The 20,420-nt window shown below is 45.8% G+C and overlaps 1 protein-coding gene across 1 annotated transcript in view; it reads right to left on the minus strand.

Moving 5' to 3' along the window:
- Nucleotides 1–367: 367 nt before the first annotated feature.
- Nucleotides 368–20,420, minus strand: part of SLC22A2 (solute carrier family 22 member 2) — a gene marked incomplete at both ends in the record, with an annotated part of 32,346 nt that continues 12,293 nt past the window's right edge. The window contains 7 exons of the mRNA XM_080700759.1: nucleotides 368–434; nucleotides 9,177–9,276; nucleotides 12,883–12,995; nucleotides 14,137–14,245; nucleotides 14,957–15,171; nucleotides 16,828–16,931; nucleotides 18,335–18,449. Of these exons, the coding sequence (XP_080556885.1) occupies nucleotides 368–434; nucleotides 9,177–9,276; nucleotides 12,883–12,995; nucleotides 14,137–14,245; nucleotides 14,957–15,171; nucleotides 16,828–16,931; nucleotides 18,335–18,449 (823 nt within the window). The remainder of the gene's footprint in view (nucleotides 435–9,176; nucleotides 9,277–12,882; nucleotides 12,996–14,136; nucleotides 14,246–14,956; nucleotides 15,172–16,827; nucleotides 16,932–18,334; nucleotides 18,450–20,420) is intronic.

The following is a 20,420-nucleotide window of genomic DNA, read 5'->3' on the forward strand; positions in this document are numbered from 1 at the left end:
CCCAACTTTATTGTTTTTCCAGATCTTTTCTATTTGGTTTCCCTGGCCCACAATGTATATTTTGGTTTCATGTCATTGTGGGGAATCAAATTTAAAAAAATACAAAGATGGGGGGGGGGATTCCAGTAAACCAATGGCCATTGTGTGGGAACGCTGAGACGTGAGGGAGTGGGTGGGTGGGGCTGGGGTCCAGCCTCTGGTCCCCAGGTCTGTTTTCACAACACAGTGCAACAAGCCTCGGCTGCAGGTCTGCGCTGACAGAGCTGAGAGGGGAGCACGGCTGAGCTTCCTGGGTCTTGTGATGAGAGAAGGAAGCTCTGCTTTGGGCCTGAAAGCAAGACCATAGCAGCAGTCATGGTCTCTCTCCTTAGTTCAGAGGAGCATCTGACTTCTTCACTTGGAGGTAAATCATGTTTTCTTTATTTTTTCTTGATCTGAAATATGAAACAAAATTGGAGACAGGGGAAAAGAAATGATAAGGGGCTGAAAACCAAAATATAGTGGGTAATGAATGAATGATACAACCCTTTGAGACTAGTCTTACAGCATTATCTGGGTGGGGATTTCTCAGAAAGGGAATGGACAGAGCTTGGTGAATAAAAAATAGAATGGGATGTTCCTAACACTCCTCTAGAAAGGGGGTTGAGTATGTTCTTCTTCTTTTTTTTTTTTTAGAGTGTTCCAGCCTTCTCTGTAGTACAGAACATAGGTAAAGACTAAATTTAACTTTAAATCAGTTAAAGATGACGATTATAAAATCTAGACTCTGTTATCAGTTCTCAATTAGAATTTGATAAATTACTTTTACAAAGTTCATTTACTTTTCAACAGTCTGATGTGGGAAGAATGCCACAAAAACACTGGCTCACAGAGCAAGCGTTCTCAGCCACCTGGTCTCTCTGAACGCCAGGGTGTCACTGATGCTTCTCAGAAGAATGCTGCTTTGCGTGTTGTGTTGTTCCGAACTGTGCTGCTTATGCATGCTCCTCTTTGTAGCAATATCGAGCCAGGTGTGGTCTGTTCCAGGCCCTCAGCCTCTTGCAGAATACCCCCACCAGGCCAGGGTTAGTCCTGCCTCAGTTTCTCAAACAGTCCAATCTGAGACAGGGTTAGCAGAGGCTCACCAAAGAACCCAGTGGTTCAGGAATCCCCTCAGGTTCCAGGTGGAGGAACAGACAAATTTGCGGAGATCCCATAGTCTCTATGCCGACCATAATAGCAGAAGCAGCAGCAACAGCAGAAACAATAGCATCCTCATCAACAACAGTGCCACCACCAGGAATGACAGCAACAACAGTAGCACCAACAAGAGCTTCAGCCACAGTAGAAGCAAACATAGTAGCAGCAGTCACAATAACAACAGTAGCCATAGTACAAGCAGCAACAAAAGCAGCAGCATCAACAACAGCAACAGCAATAGAAAGAATGACAGCTGCAGCCGCAACAACTGCAGCTGCAGCAACAGCAGCAAGAATAGGAGCAGCAATACCGGCAACAACAGTAGAAGTAGCCACAGTGGTAGCAACAAAGACAGCAGCAACAACAATAGCTACAACAGCAGCCACAGAAGCAACAACAGTAGTTATAACAGCAATGGTAGTAATAACAGAAATAGCAATACCACGACCAGAAGCAGCAACAGCAGCAGCAATAGCATATGCAGCAATTGCAGCAACAGTAGTAGCAGCCACAATAGCAACAACAGCAGCAACGACAGCAGCAGCAATAGTAGAAGCAGCAACAATAGCAACAGCAATAGTAATAGCAGCAGAAGCAGCAATAGTAACAATAACAGCAGCAGGAGGCACAGCAGCGACAGCCACAATAGCAGCAACATTAGTGATAACAGTGGCAGCAACAACTATAGCAATGGCCACATTAGCAGCAGCAACAGTGGCAGCAACAACAGCAGCAGTAGCAGAAGCAGCAACAATAGTAACAGCAATAATCATAGCAGCAGAAGCAGCAATAGTAGCAGTAATGGCAGCAGCAGGCAGCGCAACAGCAACAGCAATAGCAGCAACATTAGTGATAACAGTGACAACATCAGCAGCCACCTTAGCAGCAACAACAGTAGCTACAACAGCAGCCACAGCAGCAAAAACAGTAGTTATAGCAGCAATGGTACTAATAACAGAAACAGCAATACCACCACTACCAGAAGAGGCAATAATACCAGCAACAGCAGCAGCAGCAGCTGCTGCAGCAATAGCATAAGCAGCAATCGCAGCAACAGTAGTAGCAGCCACAATAGCAGCAACAACAACAACAATGACAGCAACAGCAATAGTAGAAGCAGTAACAATAGCAGCAGCAATAATAATAGCACCAGAAGCAGCAATAGTAGCAGTAACAGCAGCAGCAGGCCCAGGAACAACAGCAACATTAGTGATAACAGTGGCAGCAACAACTACAGCAATGGCCACATTAGCAGCAGCAACAGTGGCAACAGCAACAGTGGCAACAACAGCAGCAGCAGTAGCAGAAGCAGCAACAACAGCAAAAGAGCAAAAGCAATAATCATAACAGCAGAAGCAGCAATAGTAGCAGTAAGGGCAGCAGCAGGCAGCGCAACAGCAACAGCAATAGCAGCAACATTAGTGATAACAGTGACAACATCAGCAGCCACCTTAGCAGCAACAACAGTAGCTACAACAGCAGCCACAGCAGCAACAACAGTAGTTATAGCAGCAATGGTACTAATAACAGAAACAACAATACAACCACTACCAGAAGAGGCAACAATACCAGTAACAACAACAGCAGCAGTAGCAGCAATAGCGTAAGCAGCAATTACAGCAACAGTAGTAATAGCCACAATAGCAGCAACAGCAGCAAATATGACAGCAACAGCAATAGTAGAAGCAGCAACAATAGCAACAGCAAAAATAATAACCGCAGAAGCAGCAATAGCAGCAATAACAACAGCAGAAGCATCCACAGCAGCAGCACCAACAGTAGCACCAGTAACAATAACAGCAGCAGTAGTAACAACCACAGAAACAGCAACAGAAGCCACAACAACAACATCAACAGTAGAAGCAGCAGCAGTATCAACAACAGTAGCCCCAGCAACAGTAGCAGCAATAGCAGTAACAACAACTACAATAGTAGCAACAACCATAAAACCAACAACAGCAACCAAAACCACAGCAGCAACTGTAGAAACAGCCATCGTAGCACCACCAACAGCAGTAACAATAGCAGCATCAGCAGCAGAAGCAGCAAGACCACCAGCAACAACAGAAGCAGTGGTGGCAGCAGCCATAGTAGCAACAACAGCAGTAGCAGCCATAGTAGCAACAGGAGGACCAACAGCAATAACAACAAAAATAGCAACAATCACAGGAACAGCAGCAACCACAGTCACACCAGTAACAACAACAATAGCAGTGATAGCATCAACAGTAACCCCAACAACAGCAGCAGCTGTTGCAGCAACAACAGTGACACCAACAATTGTAGCAAAAACCATAGCAGCAACTGTAGAGTCACAGTAGCACAACCAACAGCAACAACAGCAGCAGTAACAGCAGAAGCAGCCAAAGCAACAGTAGCAATAACCATAATACCAACAATAGCAAGAAAAACAACAGCATCAGTAGAAGTAGCAATAGCAGTAGCAGTAACAGTAGCAATAGCTACAACAATAGCAGCAGTAACAACCATATGACCGCCAGCAACAGAAATGGTAGAAGTAGCCATAGTAGCAACAATAGCAGGTATAGCACCAGCAGCAACAATAACAAAAGTGGTAGCAGCAGCAGCAGCAAAGGCAACAGAATCTACATTCGCAGCAATAACAGCCACAGAAGCATCCACAGCAGCAGTGCCAACAGCAGCAGCAATAACAATGACAATAGCAGTATCAACAACCAGAGCAACAGCAGTAGAAACCACAGTAGCAGCAGCAACAGCATCATCAGTGACAGTAGTTCCAGCAACAGCAGCAGCAATGTTAGTAGCAATAACAACCATAACACCAGCAACAGCAGCAAAACCACAGAATCAACTGCAGAAACAGCCATAGTTGCTGTAACAATAGCAGCTACGGCAGTAATAGTAGCATCAGCAGCAACAATAGCAGTAACAATAGTAGAAGGAGCCATAGTGACAACAACAGAAGCAATAGCAGCAGTATCAACAATAGCTACAGTAGCAAACAACAGCAGTGGTATCAGTAGCACCAGCTTCAGTAGCAGCAACAACAGCCACTGAAGCAACTGCACTAGCAGCTACAACTGCAGCAGCAGCCAGTCAGAGCAGTAACAACAGCAATAGCAAAAGCAGCAGCAAAACCAGCAGAAGCAACAGCATTATCAATATCAGCAGCAACAACAATAGCACAACAGCAAAATAAACAACAGCAGTGGTAACCACAACAGCAACTATAGCAGTAGCAGCAGTGGCAGCAGCAGCAACAACAGCAAGATCAACAGCATCAACTGCAGCATCAATACCAACAGCAACAACAGTAAAAGTCATAGCATCAACAGTAGCCCCCATGACATCAGTATCAACGACAGCAGCAGTGGCAGCAGCAACAGAAGTAACAGCAACAGCAGCAATAACAACAGCAACAAGAACAGCAATAACTACAGTGGCATCAACAGTGACAAGAACTATAGTGGTAAGAACAGCAGCAGCAACAGCACATCAACAAGAGCAGCAGCAGCAATAGCACCACCAGCGGCAGCACAGGAGCAACAACAGCAGATGAAATCGCAATAGCAAGAGTAATAACAGCAGCAGCAATAGCATCAGCAGCATCAGGAACAGCAAAAACAGCAGCAGTGGTGACAAGAGCACCAACAGCACACAGTCACGGCCAACAGTAGTAAGAACAGCAGCAATGGCATCAACATTAGCAGCAGGAGTTAGCAACAAGAGCAGTAGTAATAATAGTAGCAAGGGCATTAGCATCAACAACAGCAGCAATAGTAGCAGCAGCAGCAGCATCTCCAACAGCAACACCTGGCTGCATCAACAGCTATAACAATAACAATAGCACCAGCAGCAGCTGCTGCAACATCATCAACAACAGCAACAGCAGCAAACGCAACAGCAGCAGCCACCATTGACTGACGACAAGATAAATCCCACCATCACGGCTCAGGTGCTTTTACCACCTGGTCCCATGTGTGAGCCCAGCGTTCTGAGGCTGGGGAGAGTGCACGGGCCTTGGAATTGGAACTTGTGGTCATTGTAACCTTAACTTTGCCTCTTACTGACTGCATCTCTGGGCAAGTCCTTTAATCTCTCCCTGTCTGGGTTGTGTTCAGTTTCTCAGGGGGCTACTGATAATGCCTATTTCAAGCATTATTGTGAGAAATGAGGGAATATTTTGGAAAGCACTAGTTCAGAGCCCTTAGTGAATTTTAGCTATTGCTCTCCTCACTTTACAGAAAAGAAATAGGCTTAGGAGGTGAGCAACGGTGCACGTTTGTAAGTCATTCAGGATGCATTTTGGCTAGGATGGGCTCAGTGCCCTTGGGAACTGTACCCCTTAGGTGGTGGGCAAGGGGCTCCTGCCCTGCCCTGTTCTCTGTGTCTGGGACACTGCCTACGGTCTGCTCTTGTGCCAACTGAGGTCTGCTTTCCTGCTGTTGGGCATCCTGCCCCTACCCTCCCTCAGGGTGGAAACTTCCCCAGCTGCCTCAGCCCTCACCAATCCTGCTCTCCCTCTACAGTCCTCTAAGGCTCACACAGGCCTGTCTTTTGTCTGTGACCAGCGAACTTGGTTACATAATACAGAAAAAAGTAACATGCAAAAGTAACATGCAAGTCTTCCTAGGAGTCTTTAAAGAGGGAGTCATGAGAAAGAGTGTGTCAGGAGTGGTCTTTGGAAATATCTATTTAACCTGTTTTTTTTTTTTTTAACCATCCTGGTAAAACTTGCAAACTCTGAGAAGTGTAGGAGCGTGCACATATCCTGGGCGGCATTTTTCCCTCCCCAAACAACTCAGGACACATTTTACAATGTGATTTCCAAGGAATGGTCTCAGTGTATTTTTTGTTGTTTTATAGAACTGCCATGGAAGTTTCTATGAATAGCAGCAGTGGCTTTGGACATTTATTAAGTCCCAGGCACTTTACATGCACTGTTTTGTTTAATGGTCACAAAAATCTAATGACTGGGCACTGTTGGCCCCATTTCCAGATGAAGAGACTGAGGCTTTGAGGCACTGAGCCCCACAGACAAGACACGGGCTGTGTTCCTCACTCTCGTGCATGCCTGTCTGACCAGGAGCTCGCTGAGAAAAGCCCAGAAGGACTTCAACTAGAAATTATGTCAAAGGACTTGGCATTTATTCCATGACTATTTGAACGTCCCCATGCTGCGTGTCCAGGTACCTGCTTGTCTCTAGGGGTAGGACAACACAGAACATCATCTCTGTCCTTACGAGGAGTTTTCATGTGCACGGGGAGATGCACTGTTATGGGGGGGGAGCTGGTCTCAAGTAAAGGCTTAAAACCCAGATATTCATGAGCCAGGCAGGTAATAGAGCATTCTGGGTATAGGACGATAGGGAATGGTAGGGACTGTGGCCTACCGCAGACAGCACGCCCTTCAAAGAGCGGCACCATCACCGGCTTCCTACAAACTGTTGACAAGAAGTGAGGCCTGCTCAGCGTTACCAACTCTGATTTTCTAACAGGCCCTGAAAGCTCAATTTATGTGGAATTTCCCTTTGCAAAAAATATCGTGTGGGCAAGCAAAGTATTTGAAAACTTGACGTCTGCCTTGTGGGCTGCCAGTGCGACCGCCTGCGGAATTCAAACTCCTTCAGCTCTAAGGTCAAGTTCTAGGAAAAGCCACAGGCCGCGGCGATTCAGCGACAGTTTGCTCAAGTACTGGACGAGTTCCACGGGGGGGTTTTGTAGAATGGATGGCATTTAGTTCAGCGCGTGGCACCAACAGGCCCAAGATGGAGGGGACAAAAGAAATAAAAATGTCTTAGCAAACATAGAAACTAACATATGGGGAGGGTGTCATATAGGTTTCTCTCTCTCTTTTTTTTTTTTTTAACTTACCTTTTTAGTGGGTATATATGGCTTAGAACTCAGAAGTTACAAAAAGATATACATTGAAAATCTCCCTTCTGTCTGTATCCCATGGGTACCAAATTCCAGACAACCAATGTTTGGGTTTTTTGTACATAATTCAAGAGATAAAAGTAAATACATACGTTTGTGTGTGTGTGTGTGTGTGTGTGTGTGTGTGTGTGTGTGTGAACAGAGAGTAGTCTATTCATCTTTAGGGATACATTCCAAGACCCCCACTGGATGCCTGAAACTGCAGAAAGTACTGAACCCCAGATGTGCCATTTACCTATACCTATGACAAAGTTTAACTTACAACTTATAAATTAGGCACAATAAGAAATTAATTCTTGCCACACCTTTTAACAGCATCAGCACGTTATTTCTCTCTTTCCTTACTAAATGGAAAATTTTTACTGTTTTATTTAAGGCATTTTACAATTTCTCTTTGGCACATCCAAATTGCCGGAGCCACTGCTCTTGTACTTTGTAGCCATTATTTAGAAAAATAAGGGTTATCTGAACACCAGCAGTGTGATGCCTTAACAGCCCATCTGGTAACCAATGGGCTGATACGACATGGACACTGTGGACCGAGGAACGATTCACATAATGGTGCGAGGGTTTACCGGGAGAGGCACATTGCAGACTTTCTTCATAATACTCAGAACTGCATGCAATGTAAAATGTATGGATTTTTCATTTATGTAATTTTCCATTTATTATTTTCACACTCCAAAGGATGGTGGGGAACCTCAGATAATTGAAAACATAGATAAGGGAGGCATACTACAAATATAGATATATTTTATATTTCTATACTTTTGACATTTAATTTTAGTAATTATTCTTTTATTTTTATTTTTATATATTTCCACAAATATATGCACTTTTGTATGTTTTCTTTTCCATTAACAATACATCTTGGATGACTTTTCTTATCAGTGTATATAAAGTTTTTTTCTAAGTGGCTATATAGTATTTATTGAATGGCATATTATAATTTATTTAACTGGTCTCCCAACTGCTGGGCATATAGTTTGCTTCCAATCCTTAGTTACACAAAATATTCTTTAATGATCAATCCTATACATGTGCCATCCTGCACATGTAACTTCCTAGAAGAGCAGAATTGCTGGGTAAATGACATGCACGTCTGTCTTCAGGATACCATCTTTTTATGGATCATGATGGAGGTGTCAGCAATGTGGGAGGCTGGCTCTTCCTCCATGTTCCTTCCCTATACAGTGTGTTACAGATAATTTCATCTTTGGAATCCAGGTGACTATCAGTGTAGTGTTAATTTGTGCTTCTCTGATTACGAAGGAAAGTGAGTTTTCATATATAAGAGCAATTTTAATTTCTTTTCACTGATTAGATGCTCAAGTTCTTTGCCTATTTTTTTCTAGTGCGTAGTTGCTCTTGTGGATTTGTTAGAGCTCTTTATATGCTCAGGAAAATAGTCCTTTATAGAGTCCTGGATACTTTCTCTAAGTTTGCCATTTTATTTTTAGCTCATGATAGTTTTTCACCTTGAAAGTTAAGAATTGTTTTGTGAATGCAAACAGATTGGCCTTTCTTTTATGGGTCCCTAGATTATTAATAATAATAATTATTATTATTATATTATTATATTATATTATTTTATTATATATTATATATAATATACATAAATTTATATATAATATATAATTATATCATATATTATATATTATATATATAATATAATATAATATAATATAATATGCAATACATATTAATATATAATATATCATTGTATATTATTATATATTATATATTATTATTAATTATATATTATTATTATATATTATAATAATCCCATCATCATTATTATTATTGGTCATATTTAGAAAGACTTTCCTCATTAAGAAGGTATTGAGGTGCCTTCTATAGTGTATTATATTACACTATATTTATTACTACACTATACTATGGTGTGTTATTTTACTATGCTTCCTATATCATCATTATTTTATCATTTCTTTTGGTTTAGCTTGAATTTATCTCAAAGAAAGATATGAGGAATGGATTCAACCTGATTTTTCTAAGTGGCTACAGAGTTCCCCCCATACATTGCTTGAACAGTCCACGTAGGACTCTCAGCTCCCTACCTCTGCATGTTCTCGACTTCCTCGATGGTCTCGGGCAAAACCTTCCCTTTGGTCTCTGGTAGCAACAACACCAGGCCTCCAGCGACCAGGCCAATCACAGCTGAAAGGCAAGCAGATGCAATTCTCATTAAGAACCAGGAATGGCAGGCTCTGTAATTAGAGCTCCCCTATTTTTCCCCCTCTTTCTCTTTGGTGTTTTCCTATACTTATTTATAGAGTCCTTCACCATCTCTGACCGCCTTATTTTCCATCATAAATATTATGCCGATTTCAAACGCCATTGGATTACAATTCCTTTTAGGGAAATAAAATACTTAACATTTTGAGTCAAGTTTATTCTAAGCTAGAGCACATTGCCACACGATTAAGATACTTTGGATTTAAAAAATAACCCTGAAAAAAAACCCAAGTATTTGAAAAAGAACATAACCCTGCCAATAGAAAGACCCTTAGTGATGAAAATAAGTCAGAACACTTGAACCATTACTAGCCAATAAAAGTAATATGTCATGTATTACTTCATGAGAGTGTTAAAAATAGAGTGAGGCCACTGAGATAAGAAGAGGTGTTTGCTAAATTTCTGTTGCTCTTCTTTTTCTCTAGTTATAATTTTTAACAACAACCATGTTGATATTTTTGTTTTTTAAAATTCTGATTAAGGTTTTGGTCTTTTAAAATTGTATTCTATATGTTTTTTTTTTCTGTATAGAATGTTGGGAAGTGGAATGTGGGTTCTTTACAAATTTGGAGGTTTTGAAGTGCTGGATGATGGACTCAAAGTTAGCCCTGAAAATGGTGAAAATGCCTTGGCCAGGCCACTCAAGCCTGTGCTCAGCACTGAGCACTGGGCACCAATTCCAACTCCCTCACTGCTCTGAGAGTGCTGGGAAGTCCTACGATTGCCCTGACCCTGATTCCCCTCTGTCAAGTGGGTAGAATACCTACCTCACAGGCTTGTTCTGAGGCTAAAATTAGTTCACATTTGCCAAGCACTCAGAATCATGCCTGGCTCCTGGTATAAAGTATGGGCTCGGCTACTAAATAATCCACCCCCTAAATCCCTCAAACCTCCCAGAGTTCACTTGATTATTCCATTGTAATGAATGCAACAAGAAGTGCATCCAGTTGGCGTCTGACTCTCCTCCCAAGAGAGTGGATTATGATTGTTATGGTTCGGATATAGTCTGTACCCTGGAAAAGTTCGTGTATTGGCAATGAAAAAAATGTTCAGAGGTAAAGTAACTGAATCATGAGGTCCTAATCTCATCAGTGAATAAGTTCATTGATGAATTAATAATTTCAGTGGGTTTATTGGGTGGTACTATGGGCAGGCAGGGTGTGGCTGGAGGAGTTGGGTCACTGTGGGTGTGGCCTTAGGAATTGGAGATGTCCCTTGCTCTGCTTCCCACCTCCATGCTCTGAGCTCCACAACTGTGACCTGGCCTGACCTGGACTGAAGTCTCTGTAACCTCCAGAACTGTGAGCCTTCCAGAATCTTTTTTTATTCCAAGTTGTGCTGTCAAGAATCTAGACACAATGGCTGTGTCTGAATGAGGATGCTGACTGAAACACTGATGAATGATAGAGTCGTCAAATGATCACCCATTTAGCACCTTATATTTGCAAAGGCAAGCCTAATTAACCAGACACTCCTTACCTATTTTAGACGACTGTTTTATAGCTCTCTCAAGTCCACAATTAGCACACTAGTACTGCGTGTAGAACGGAGGGAAAGAGGTTAAAATGAAAAACCACTACTTAGGCTTCGTAGTAGTTACCAGACTAAAAGCTGGTGAAGAAAAAAGATAAAACTACTAGGCAAAGTAAAATGGAGATTGTTTTTGAGTTAATGTTGAATGTCAAATGCAGTCATAGGGGCTGCAGGGTGTGGCACAGTGGTGGAGTGCTTGTCTATCCTGTGGGAGGCCCTGAGTTGGATACTCAACACTGCACGAATACATTAAAATTTAAAATGGAAGGAAGGAAACAAGGAAGAAAACAAAAGGAAGGAAGGAAGGAAGAAATAAAAAGAACAAAAGGGAGGAAGAAAAGAAAGAAGGAAAAAAGAAAGGAAGGAAGGAAGGGAGGGAGGGAGAGAGGTCCTTGGGAGGCTGAGGCAGGAGAATCACTTGAACCCAGGAGTGTTGGAGCCTAGACAACATGGTAAAAACTGTCAAAAAGAGAGAGAGGGAGGGAGAGAAAGAAAGAAATATAGTTAGAGTCCCAGAGTCCCGTCTCTTCTCCTGGGGAAGGTAGCGCAGAAGCAAGGGTCAACCACAGTTGCCCTGGGGCTGGGCTTTGCATTGCTCTGTTGAATAGTGGTTAGAGAAACACAGAGCATCTGTTTGTTCCCCAGAAATGTCCTGCTGACCCCAGCCACCGACTGTCCACCTAGGGGAGCAGCTGAGGTTGAGGCATCTCGAGCCCAACCCCCAGAAGGAAGGAATCCAGAGGCTGCAGTGGGTGCTTGCTCCAGAGGAAAAGGGGTCCTGGGACAGGTCCCTCAGCTGTGTCGGGGGAGGGAGGGATCTGGGGACGTATCAGCAGTGCCAGCAGTGCTGGGGCAAATGATGGTTGTCTCCAGACAAAGAGCCTGAGTTCTACCCACTTTGTCCATCTTGCCATTATGTTTGGACTGTGGAGACTGCTTCAAGGGCAAGCTCTATCAGGGGTGTGGAACTTTGCTGACAGATCCACAGTAGAGGAAAATCCCCTCCTCACATATCTCTTGAGAAGAAGGGAGAGATGAGCCAGGTAAGGTGGGGGCCAGGTGCTGCAGGGGGTGTGATCCTGTGTGCCTCCGAGGGAACCTGTCCTCTCCTCCCCCAAAGTATGACAGCCCTGCAGGCCCTTGAGAAAGGTGGATATTCAAGTTATGGCAGTTCAGAGTGGGTCTGAAAAGAGTCTGAAGTGGGTGCACTGAGGTGTTCCAGTTCACCTGAGCAGGTGACTGCGTGCACAAATCTAAAACCCGATTCGCAGCTCAGGTGGCTGGGGACAGGCAGGGGAGCATCTGTCTCAAAGTCTAAAGCTGTGGGAAAAGGCACCGGGCAGCCGATGAGTAGAGGTGCCCAGGCTCACGTCCCCTCTAGATTTCGTGTTCAGCATCTGAGAGACTTGTCTTTTGACCGTCTACCCTGCAGGCAGGAAGGGGAGGGAAGGCCCAGGAAGAGCTCAGTGCCTATACATTCACATAGGGAAGGACAAACACTGTGCCAGGCCCACTCCTGAAGCCTAATTGCCCCAAGGAGTGGGGAGAGGGGTGCAACACCAACACCCAGATCCATTAAGATGCTACATTTTCTTAATTATGGCTTTTTTTGGTCTGAATTTTGAAAATTGTCATTTTTAAATTGCAAATTTTTAACTACATTTAAGTAATGAAGTGAAGGGACTGTATTTAGGTCTTCTGGGCACAGAGGAAGGGAGAGTTCATTCTTTGATTGACACTGGAAGAGGGGTAGAAGGAGGTGGAGCGCATGTAAGAGGAGCTGCGAGGAAGCTACGTTCCTTCTCTCTCTTTTCTCCAATTTAATACCTCGGAGGCAAGTGTCCCATACTTGAGTATCAGTAGTGACTTTTGGTACGACTGATACAATTAGCACCAACATTACTATTACTAGTTAGTAGTTCCTAGTGGCTACACTGCCTGTTATGAGGTGGAGCAGTGCAGGTCCCTGGAAAGACATCGATGGTGGCTCCTCACCGAACACCACCAGCGGGAGCTCCAGCCAGACCTCTGTAAGGCGGTAGACGAGGAAAGGCGTGAAGATGCCACCGATGTCACACATGGAGGAACAGATCATGACACCGAGATTCCTGAAACACAGAGATTGATTAGCTTCTTGGCCTATCACAGGACAGCAAGCATCTCCACCCAATCCCCAAACAAGTACTTCCCAAGCACAGTGTCCAAGGACCGGAAGACTTTGCTCCTTTGCTACTCCCTCCCTTCCTCTCTCCCTCCCTTTCTTCTTTTCTTTCTTCCTTCCATCTTTCCTTCCTCTTTTCCCTCCCTCCTTTTTTTCTTTTTTTCTTTCCTTTTCTTTTTGTTTTGTTGTGGTACTAGGGACTGAGCCAGCTAGGTGAATGCTTTACCACTGAGCTATATTTCCAATCTTATTTATTTAATTAATTTTATTTATATTTTGAGACAGGGTCTTGCCAAGTTGCCCAAGCTGGCCTGGAACTTGTGATCCTCCTGCCTCTGCTCCCTAGTATCTGGGATCACAGGTATGAGCCGCCACACCCAACTGCATGTATTATTTTCAATGTACAAAAATGCTATACGCACACAATTCCATTCATAGTCTGTAGCTCTTGTTTTACACAAACTTGCAGGCTGGGTTGGGAGCCATTTTCCTTCTCTTTCCATCACCTTCCTCCCTGAGCTGTCTCTAGGGACTGGTCTGTGCTGCCCATACTCCCTCCCCATCCCCTGGTCACCCCTCCTGCCTTGGCATCTCCCATCCTCACCAGGGCTGGACTTTACCCAGCCTGCAGGCGTGGGTGTGAGCTGTGGGCCCTGGTGGGTACCTGTGTACTCCCCTTACCTCGCACTGTGCTTTGGAAAACAGGGTGTCTCTGCTGGGAACATGGGGGCAGAGAAATCACAGCCCGATGGCTGGGAACAGGCTTTATTTAGGAATAAAACCTGGAAGGAGGCCTCTGATTGGGGAGAGAGCCCATGAGAGTCAGAAGCCTGCCTCCTTACAGGCTAGGGGCTTTTTATGGGGCAGAAAGTGGTGGTGGGAGTACAGGAGTAGTTTTGTAAACTGCTGGTTGGGTCTCGCGCCCAGGTCATCTTGGGGCAAGACAATGGTTAGGGAATGTCTCTCTTTCTTTGCTCCCTTGTTTTCAGTCCTACTCCAGCATGACCTCATGGCCAGACCTCACGGTCTCTGCCTGCACTGTGGTGTTCTAGCCAAAAACAAGGGCTCCACCCCCACTTCACACTCACCTAATGAACGTGGGGTACAGCTCAGCATTGACCAGGCAGACCATTTCATAGGCCATTGTGATCCCCATCCTACCCAAACACGCCACGGTGACTTTGAGCCATTGTAGATCTGTAGGGAAAAAACAATTATACACTGCACATGACATCTCCACCGAGGACTGAACCTAGAGCTATCCCCCAAGCCCTTTTATTATTTTATCAGGGTCTCACTAAGTTGCTAAGAGTCTTGCTATATTTCTGAGGCTGATCGTGAACCTGTGATTCTTCTGCCTCAGCCCCCAAGTACTTGGATTACAGGTGTGTATCAGTTCTTCTCCTTTTCTTCTTCTTCTTCTTCTTCTTCTTCTTCTTCTTCTTCTTCTTCTTCTTCTTCTTCTTCTTCTTCTTCTCCTCCTCCTCCTCCTCCTCCTCCTCCTCCTCCTCCTCCTCCTCCTCCTCCTCCTCCTCCTCCTCCTCCTTCTTCTTGTGGTACTGGGGTTCCTGGAAGCCCTTCTACCTCCGGGCTACACTTCCAGACCTATTTTATATTTTTTTAATTTGGAAACAGGGTCTCTTAAGCCAGCGCGGCTGGCTTCGAACTTGTAAGATCCTTCTGTCTCCGCCTCCCAAGCGCGGGGATTACAAGCGTGTGCCACCACACCCGGCTGTACTTATTCTTAAGGGCAGGTTAGCTCTATAGGCTTGCTCAGAAAGGTCCCAGATATTACCATTATCTTTCCAAATAGATCCAGATGATAAATTCCATGGTTTTCCTACCACAGGGCCACACAGTCCTCTCATAAGACCTTGGGGAGAAGACCCCAGCTTGGTTTGAACTTACCATTAGGGATAAACACTGAAGCTAGACAGGCCAACCCTGCCACAATATTTGATGCAGCCCAAGGATAACGGCGACCAACACGGTCGATGCTGAGGATGATGATGAAGGCTGCTGGGAACTCAACCAGGGCCGAGTAGAAGAAATCCAGGTAGATGTTGTCGCCTGCGAGGCCCATGTGCATGATGAGGCCCTGGTAGAGAACAGAGCTCGTGAACCTGAGCAAAGAGGAGAGCCACGGTCAAGCTGAGTCCCAGACACATACCACTAGCAGGAGAGATAGGTGACCTTTCCCCTCTGTTCCATGGCTTATACATTAGCTGATCCACTCGGGTAGCTGGCTGGGGCCCTAGAACACCATGGACTCAGAAGCAATCAGGATAGCATTACCTGGCCAATTAAATTAAAAGCCTACTTTGCCAGGTGTGGTGATGCATGCCTATAATCTCAGTACTTGGGAGGCTGAGACAGGAGGATTGCAGATTCTAGGCTAGACTCAGCAACTTAACGAGACCTTGTTTCAAAATTAAAAATAAGTAGGGCTGGGGGTATCGTTTAGGTATTCTGGATTCAGACTCCATTGCAAAAAAAAAACACCCAAAAAACAATAATCCTAACAAAACAATTTACCTATTAAGACTATATCAAACCAGGCATGGTGGTGCACATGTACAATTCAAGTACTTGGGATAGTGAGAACATGTGGTCCTTGGGAGGATCACAGTTTTAAGGCCAGTCTCAGCAAACCCTGTTTCTTTCTTAATCCTCCCTCCCTCCCTCCTTCTTTCTCTCCCTTCCTTTCTTTTCTCTCTCTCCCTTTCTTTCTTTCTTTCTTTCTTTCTTTTTTTTCCTTTCTTTTCTTTCTTTCTTCTTTTACTTTTCTTTCTAGGTGGGGGTGCAGCTTAGAGGTAGAGTGCCCCTGAGTTCAGTAGCAGGGTAGGGGGAACAAAACCCAGTTATGTCAAGTTATTAGTACTTGTGACTCATTTCTCTTTGTTACATTCTAAAGCTGTTGGGATCTAAAGAACTGACTTCATAAGTGAGGGAGACGGGAAGGGCACAGCCTCCCATGCTGATGGCTTCCTTTCTGGCCTGATGCAAGCACTGTTGACACTGTTTCCACTTTTGTTGACCTAAAACACTCCTGAGACGTAATGGAAAATCCGAGGATGCTCAAAAAGAGTCACGATTATTTGAAAAAGGAAATAAGGAGAAAGAGGCCAAATCTCAAAGCTGCGTTTTCCATGTGATGGCTCTGCTCTCAGCACGGTGACAAATCTCCGGTGGCTGCCATGGGAAGCAGTGTTCACTGTGCAGAAGCAGGCCTCCCCGGACGGGGATGTGGGCGAGCCGCCGGCAGCTCTGAGGACGAGCTGTGTGGATGAGCAGCACTGTGGAGCCCAGGGTACTGGATTTGGAAGCAGCAGATTATTCTTGTGCGTAGTTTAGTTTTTTTCTTCAGGTACATAAGAAAAAGCAAAGGCTCTTTCCTTTCCAGCCCTGGACCGCTGTAGAGATAACCTTACTCTTAATCTGTGCCAGCAGTTCTCAAGTTGAGCTATATGTTGGAGAATTTAAAAAATCCTGGCCACTGGGCAGTGCCCTAGACCAGTTAACCTGGTTTCTGGAGTTGAGGGTCTGTCTGCCTTGGCGTTTTGTCACCTTCCTGGTGATTGGCGTGTGCAGCCAACGTGAGGCCCACTCTGCCCCCGCTGAGGGCCAAGGCGACTTCAGCATCTGTCAGGAAATGTCGTGGGGGAAACCTCACAGCCGTGAGCCCAGGTCACACCAACCTCCCTCCCTTAACGTGGGTGATAGTGATGGAGTAAGCCTGGAGGGGTTTTAAAGAAAACAACAAAAACAAAATGTCTTACCAGTTGTACATCAGGATCAGGGTATGTTTTCTTATCTGAGGGGTTCTGACCAAGTCAAGAAAGGAAGGACTGACCTCTCCAGCGCCCTCGTCTGCTCTCAGGCTCTAAGAAGAGAAGGACGAGGGCGGCTTTGTGTATGAAGTGGTGGCCTCCAACCCCCACGGGGATAACGGCACTTTAAACCCGTCAGGTGCCCTGTCCTGTGCTCAGCCCTTCCCACACTTCATCTATCAAAGGATCTACGTTTTCACCCCACTTCACAGAGGAGGGAGCTGGAGGACGGAGAACTTACATAGCTCATGGCATGTGTTTAAAGTAACTTTTTTTTTGAGGTCCTAGGGATGGAACCCAGGGGCATTCTACCTCTGAGCAATCCCTCCAGCCCTATTTTTTATTCTTTATTTTGAAACAGGGTCTCACTGAGTTGCAAAGGGCCTCACTAAGTAGCTAAACCATGATCCTCCTGTCTCAGCCTCCCAAATGCTGGGGTTGCAAGCATGCACCAGCTCACCCGGCTCTTATCTTTTGTCTTGAAGCAGGATCTTGCTAAATTGCTGAGGCTGGCCTCAAGCCTGCAATCCTCCAATCTCAGCCTCCCAAGTATTGGGATTACAGGCGTGTGCCACCTCACCTGGCTAAATCTCAAATTCTTATAGGTTCTCCTTCAGAAATGATTTTCTCTTATTTCAACATGATATCCTAATATACTTCATTTTCTTCATTGTTTTCTTATATACTTTATTTTCTCTTTTCTAGGTCCTGTCAGGCAAAAAGGTTTGGTTCAAGATGATGAGATCTACTAAGGGCAGAACTCGCCTCCCTTGCCAGTCGGGTGTCTCCCATGGCAACCGGTGCACAGCCCCGAGACAGCCGGACATCCAACACGGCCAAGAGTGAGTCCCTGGGTTGTGGTTGTGGAGCCAGGGGGTTATTCTTGTTCATAAATTTGTTTTGTTTCCTCCTGGCACACGTGCACACACACACACACACACACACACACACACACACACACACTCACATGCCCTTTTCTTGCTAACACAGAACAGGTGGACACCTCAGTAACTTGGTTCAGTTTTAGAAGGCAAGGAATTGCTTAAAATGTTTTGAAACAATTTCCATCCTAAATGCTTAATATTTTAAGAGACTGATAGCATTCAAAGAACTGTTTCATGAACCTGGAAATCTGAGCCGGGCTGCTAGTCATGCAAGTTAAACAGGACAACGGATGAAGGGCCAAGTGGCCAGTGCAGCCTCCAGCTGCGCCAGAGAGAAGCTCTTCATGCAACTTTGAAGGGATTGCTGGTCCCCCTTGAGTTTGGTGCTTGAATCTGTTTTAAAGTGTTTTCCTAGGGAATCACAATCTTGGCATGAAATATTCTATTCCCGATAGGCAGCCAACATGCAAGGTGGCAGCGCGTCCCAGCTCCTTGTTTCAATCGCTAGAGCGCACGGTCTCCCCAACCCGCCCTTGTCTCTGAGCCGACTGGGTACCTGAGCCTTGGCTCACCTGAAGAGAGGCCGGCAGCGGCTTTCCATTTCTCTTTGCGATGTGCTTAATGATCTTCATGGCTTTCGCATGTTTGTTCTGGGAGATTAGCCACCTGGGAGACTCTGGTATGCACCTAGGGCACAATGTCAGTGGAGAGAAAATGTTGCTGGGCACCCCCTCCCCGATTCATGATGGGATGTCTGCGAGGCTGCAGTGAGCTTCAGCTGCGTCTGCAGAGGAGGTGAGGGTCGGACAGGGCTGAGGGTCTGCCCTCCCGCAGATGCTGACTTGGAACCAGCCTTGTCTGGAAGCCTTTGGGCTCCTCCCTCTTCACGGATTTCTCAAGAAGCAGAGGTGCAGCTGAATATCCTGCTTAGTCTGCAGCAAGGAGGGAAAGGCCTGCCAGGAGCACCTGGGCTTTGTAAAAGCCCAAGAACTGATAGAAGGGGTCAAGGAGCAAAGGTGAAAGTGCGAAAACCATCATGGGGAAAGCAAGTGTGTGTGTGTGTGTGTGTGTGTGTGTGTGTGTGTGTGTGTGTGTGAGAGAGAGAGAGAGAGAGAGAGAGAGAGAGAGAGAGAGGCAATTTTTCAAAGAATGAGATAAGCATTTGAGGTCAGATGGTGGCAAGCTCAAGGGCCAGGCTGCATGATTTGAGCTTGATCACGCGGGTCTCAGGGAGCCACTGTAAGTTCTTGAGCAGGACTCGATGCAGCAGACATGTCTGGGAGCTCTGAGCAGCAGATTGAGGAGGAGGAGAGGAGGAGGAGGAGGCGGAGGAGGAGGAAGAGGAAGAGGAGAAGGAAGAGAAAGAGAAAGAAAGAGGAGAAGGAGGGGAGGAGGAAGAGGAGGAGGAGGAGGAAGAGGAGGAGGGGGAGGAGGGGAGGAGGAAGAGGAAGAGGAAGAGGAGGAGGGGAGGAGGAGAGCAGCGAGAAGAAGCCTGAGAGGGCTGTGCTCCTGGTCCACATGCTGTAAAGGGAGCCAGCCCTGGTTGAGATCACTGCCCTGGGAGAGAGGTTGCTCTGAAAGGTGGGGACAGGACCTGGATGGATGTTTCTGTGGAAACCCCCCGGGAAGAGGAGTCCAGGCAAGTTCTGGGTTAAGACTTGGAGTCAGGACCAGGAGTGCAGCTGTTCAGGGAGCCAGCCCACAGCTCACGCCTTCACATTGCAGCCACCTGCTGTCCATGAGCATGTCCAGTTGCCTGCCCTGCGGGGAGCCGAGGGCCAGCTCAGCCAACTGTTGCCTGAGCCAAGGAGGTGGGGAGTCAGAAACCAGGTCCCAGAACATAGAAACCCTGACAGCCTAAGGTTGGAACCCTGGATGGGCTCAGAGCTTCCCCATATAAGACCGGAGCACAGAATAGAAATTAAAGATTTTTTTCTTTTTCTTTTCTTTCCTCTCTTTCTTTCTTTGAGAATCAGGAACACTGAGTAAAAATCACCGGAGTAGCCGGGTGTGGTGGCGCATGCTTGTAATCCCCGTGCTTGGGAGGCAGAGACAGGAGGATCGCACAGGTGTCTGGGAGTGTAGCCTGGAGGTAGAAGGGTTTCCAGGAACCCCAGTGCCACCAAAAAAAAAAAAAAAAAAAATCACAGGAGTAGAAATTCTGGCTCAAGCCCAAATGAGCTTCGGGTTCATGCTATAGAGAAGCAGCTTGCTCAGTAATAGGATAAGTTCATGTTCAAGCAAAGCTTAGATGGTCCTCCACTGGCTCTTCCCATGGGAACCCCAGCCTGGGCCAGGAAGCTGGACCACAGCCCCAGCACCACCTGACCTCACAGAGCTGCCTGTGTGCCATGCAGTCAAGTAACATAACAGCAAGTAAACAGTTGGTGCCAATAAATGGTGCTTGCAGAGGTTTACTGGCAGGGCCTGGGAAGGGAGCAGTGAAGGCCTGGGGTGGACTGACTGGAGCCCCCGGCCTGTGACTCCCAAGGCCACCTCTGTGCCATCAGCGGCCCCTCTCCGATGGCGCCACCTCACTCTCCTTTGGTCTCAGCTCCTTTGTCTTCGCTCAGCTTTCAAAGCTTGGTGGTTTCGTGGGTCCTGGCCTCAGCCCCTTCCTCTCATGGCTCCTGGATATCTGCACGTGGCATCCTTCCA

This window comes from Muscardinus avellanarius (genome assembly GCF_963383645.1).
Source record: "Muscardinus avellanarius genome assembly, chromosome: 8".
NCBI lineage: Eukaryota > Metazoa > Chordata > Mammalia > Rodentia > Gliridae > Muscardinus > Muscardinus avellanarius.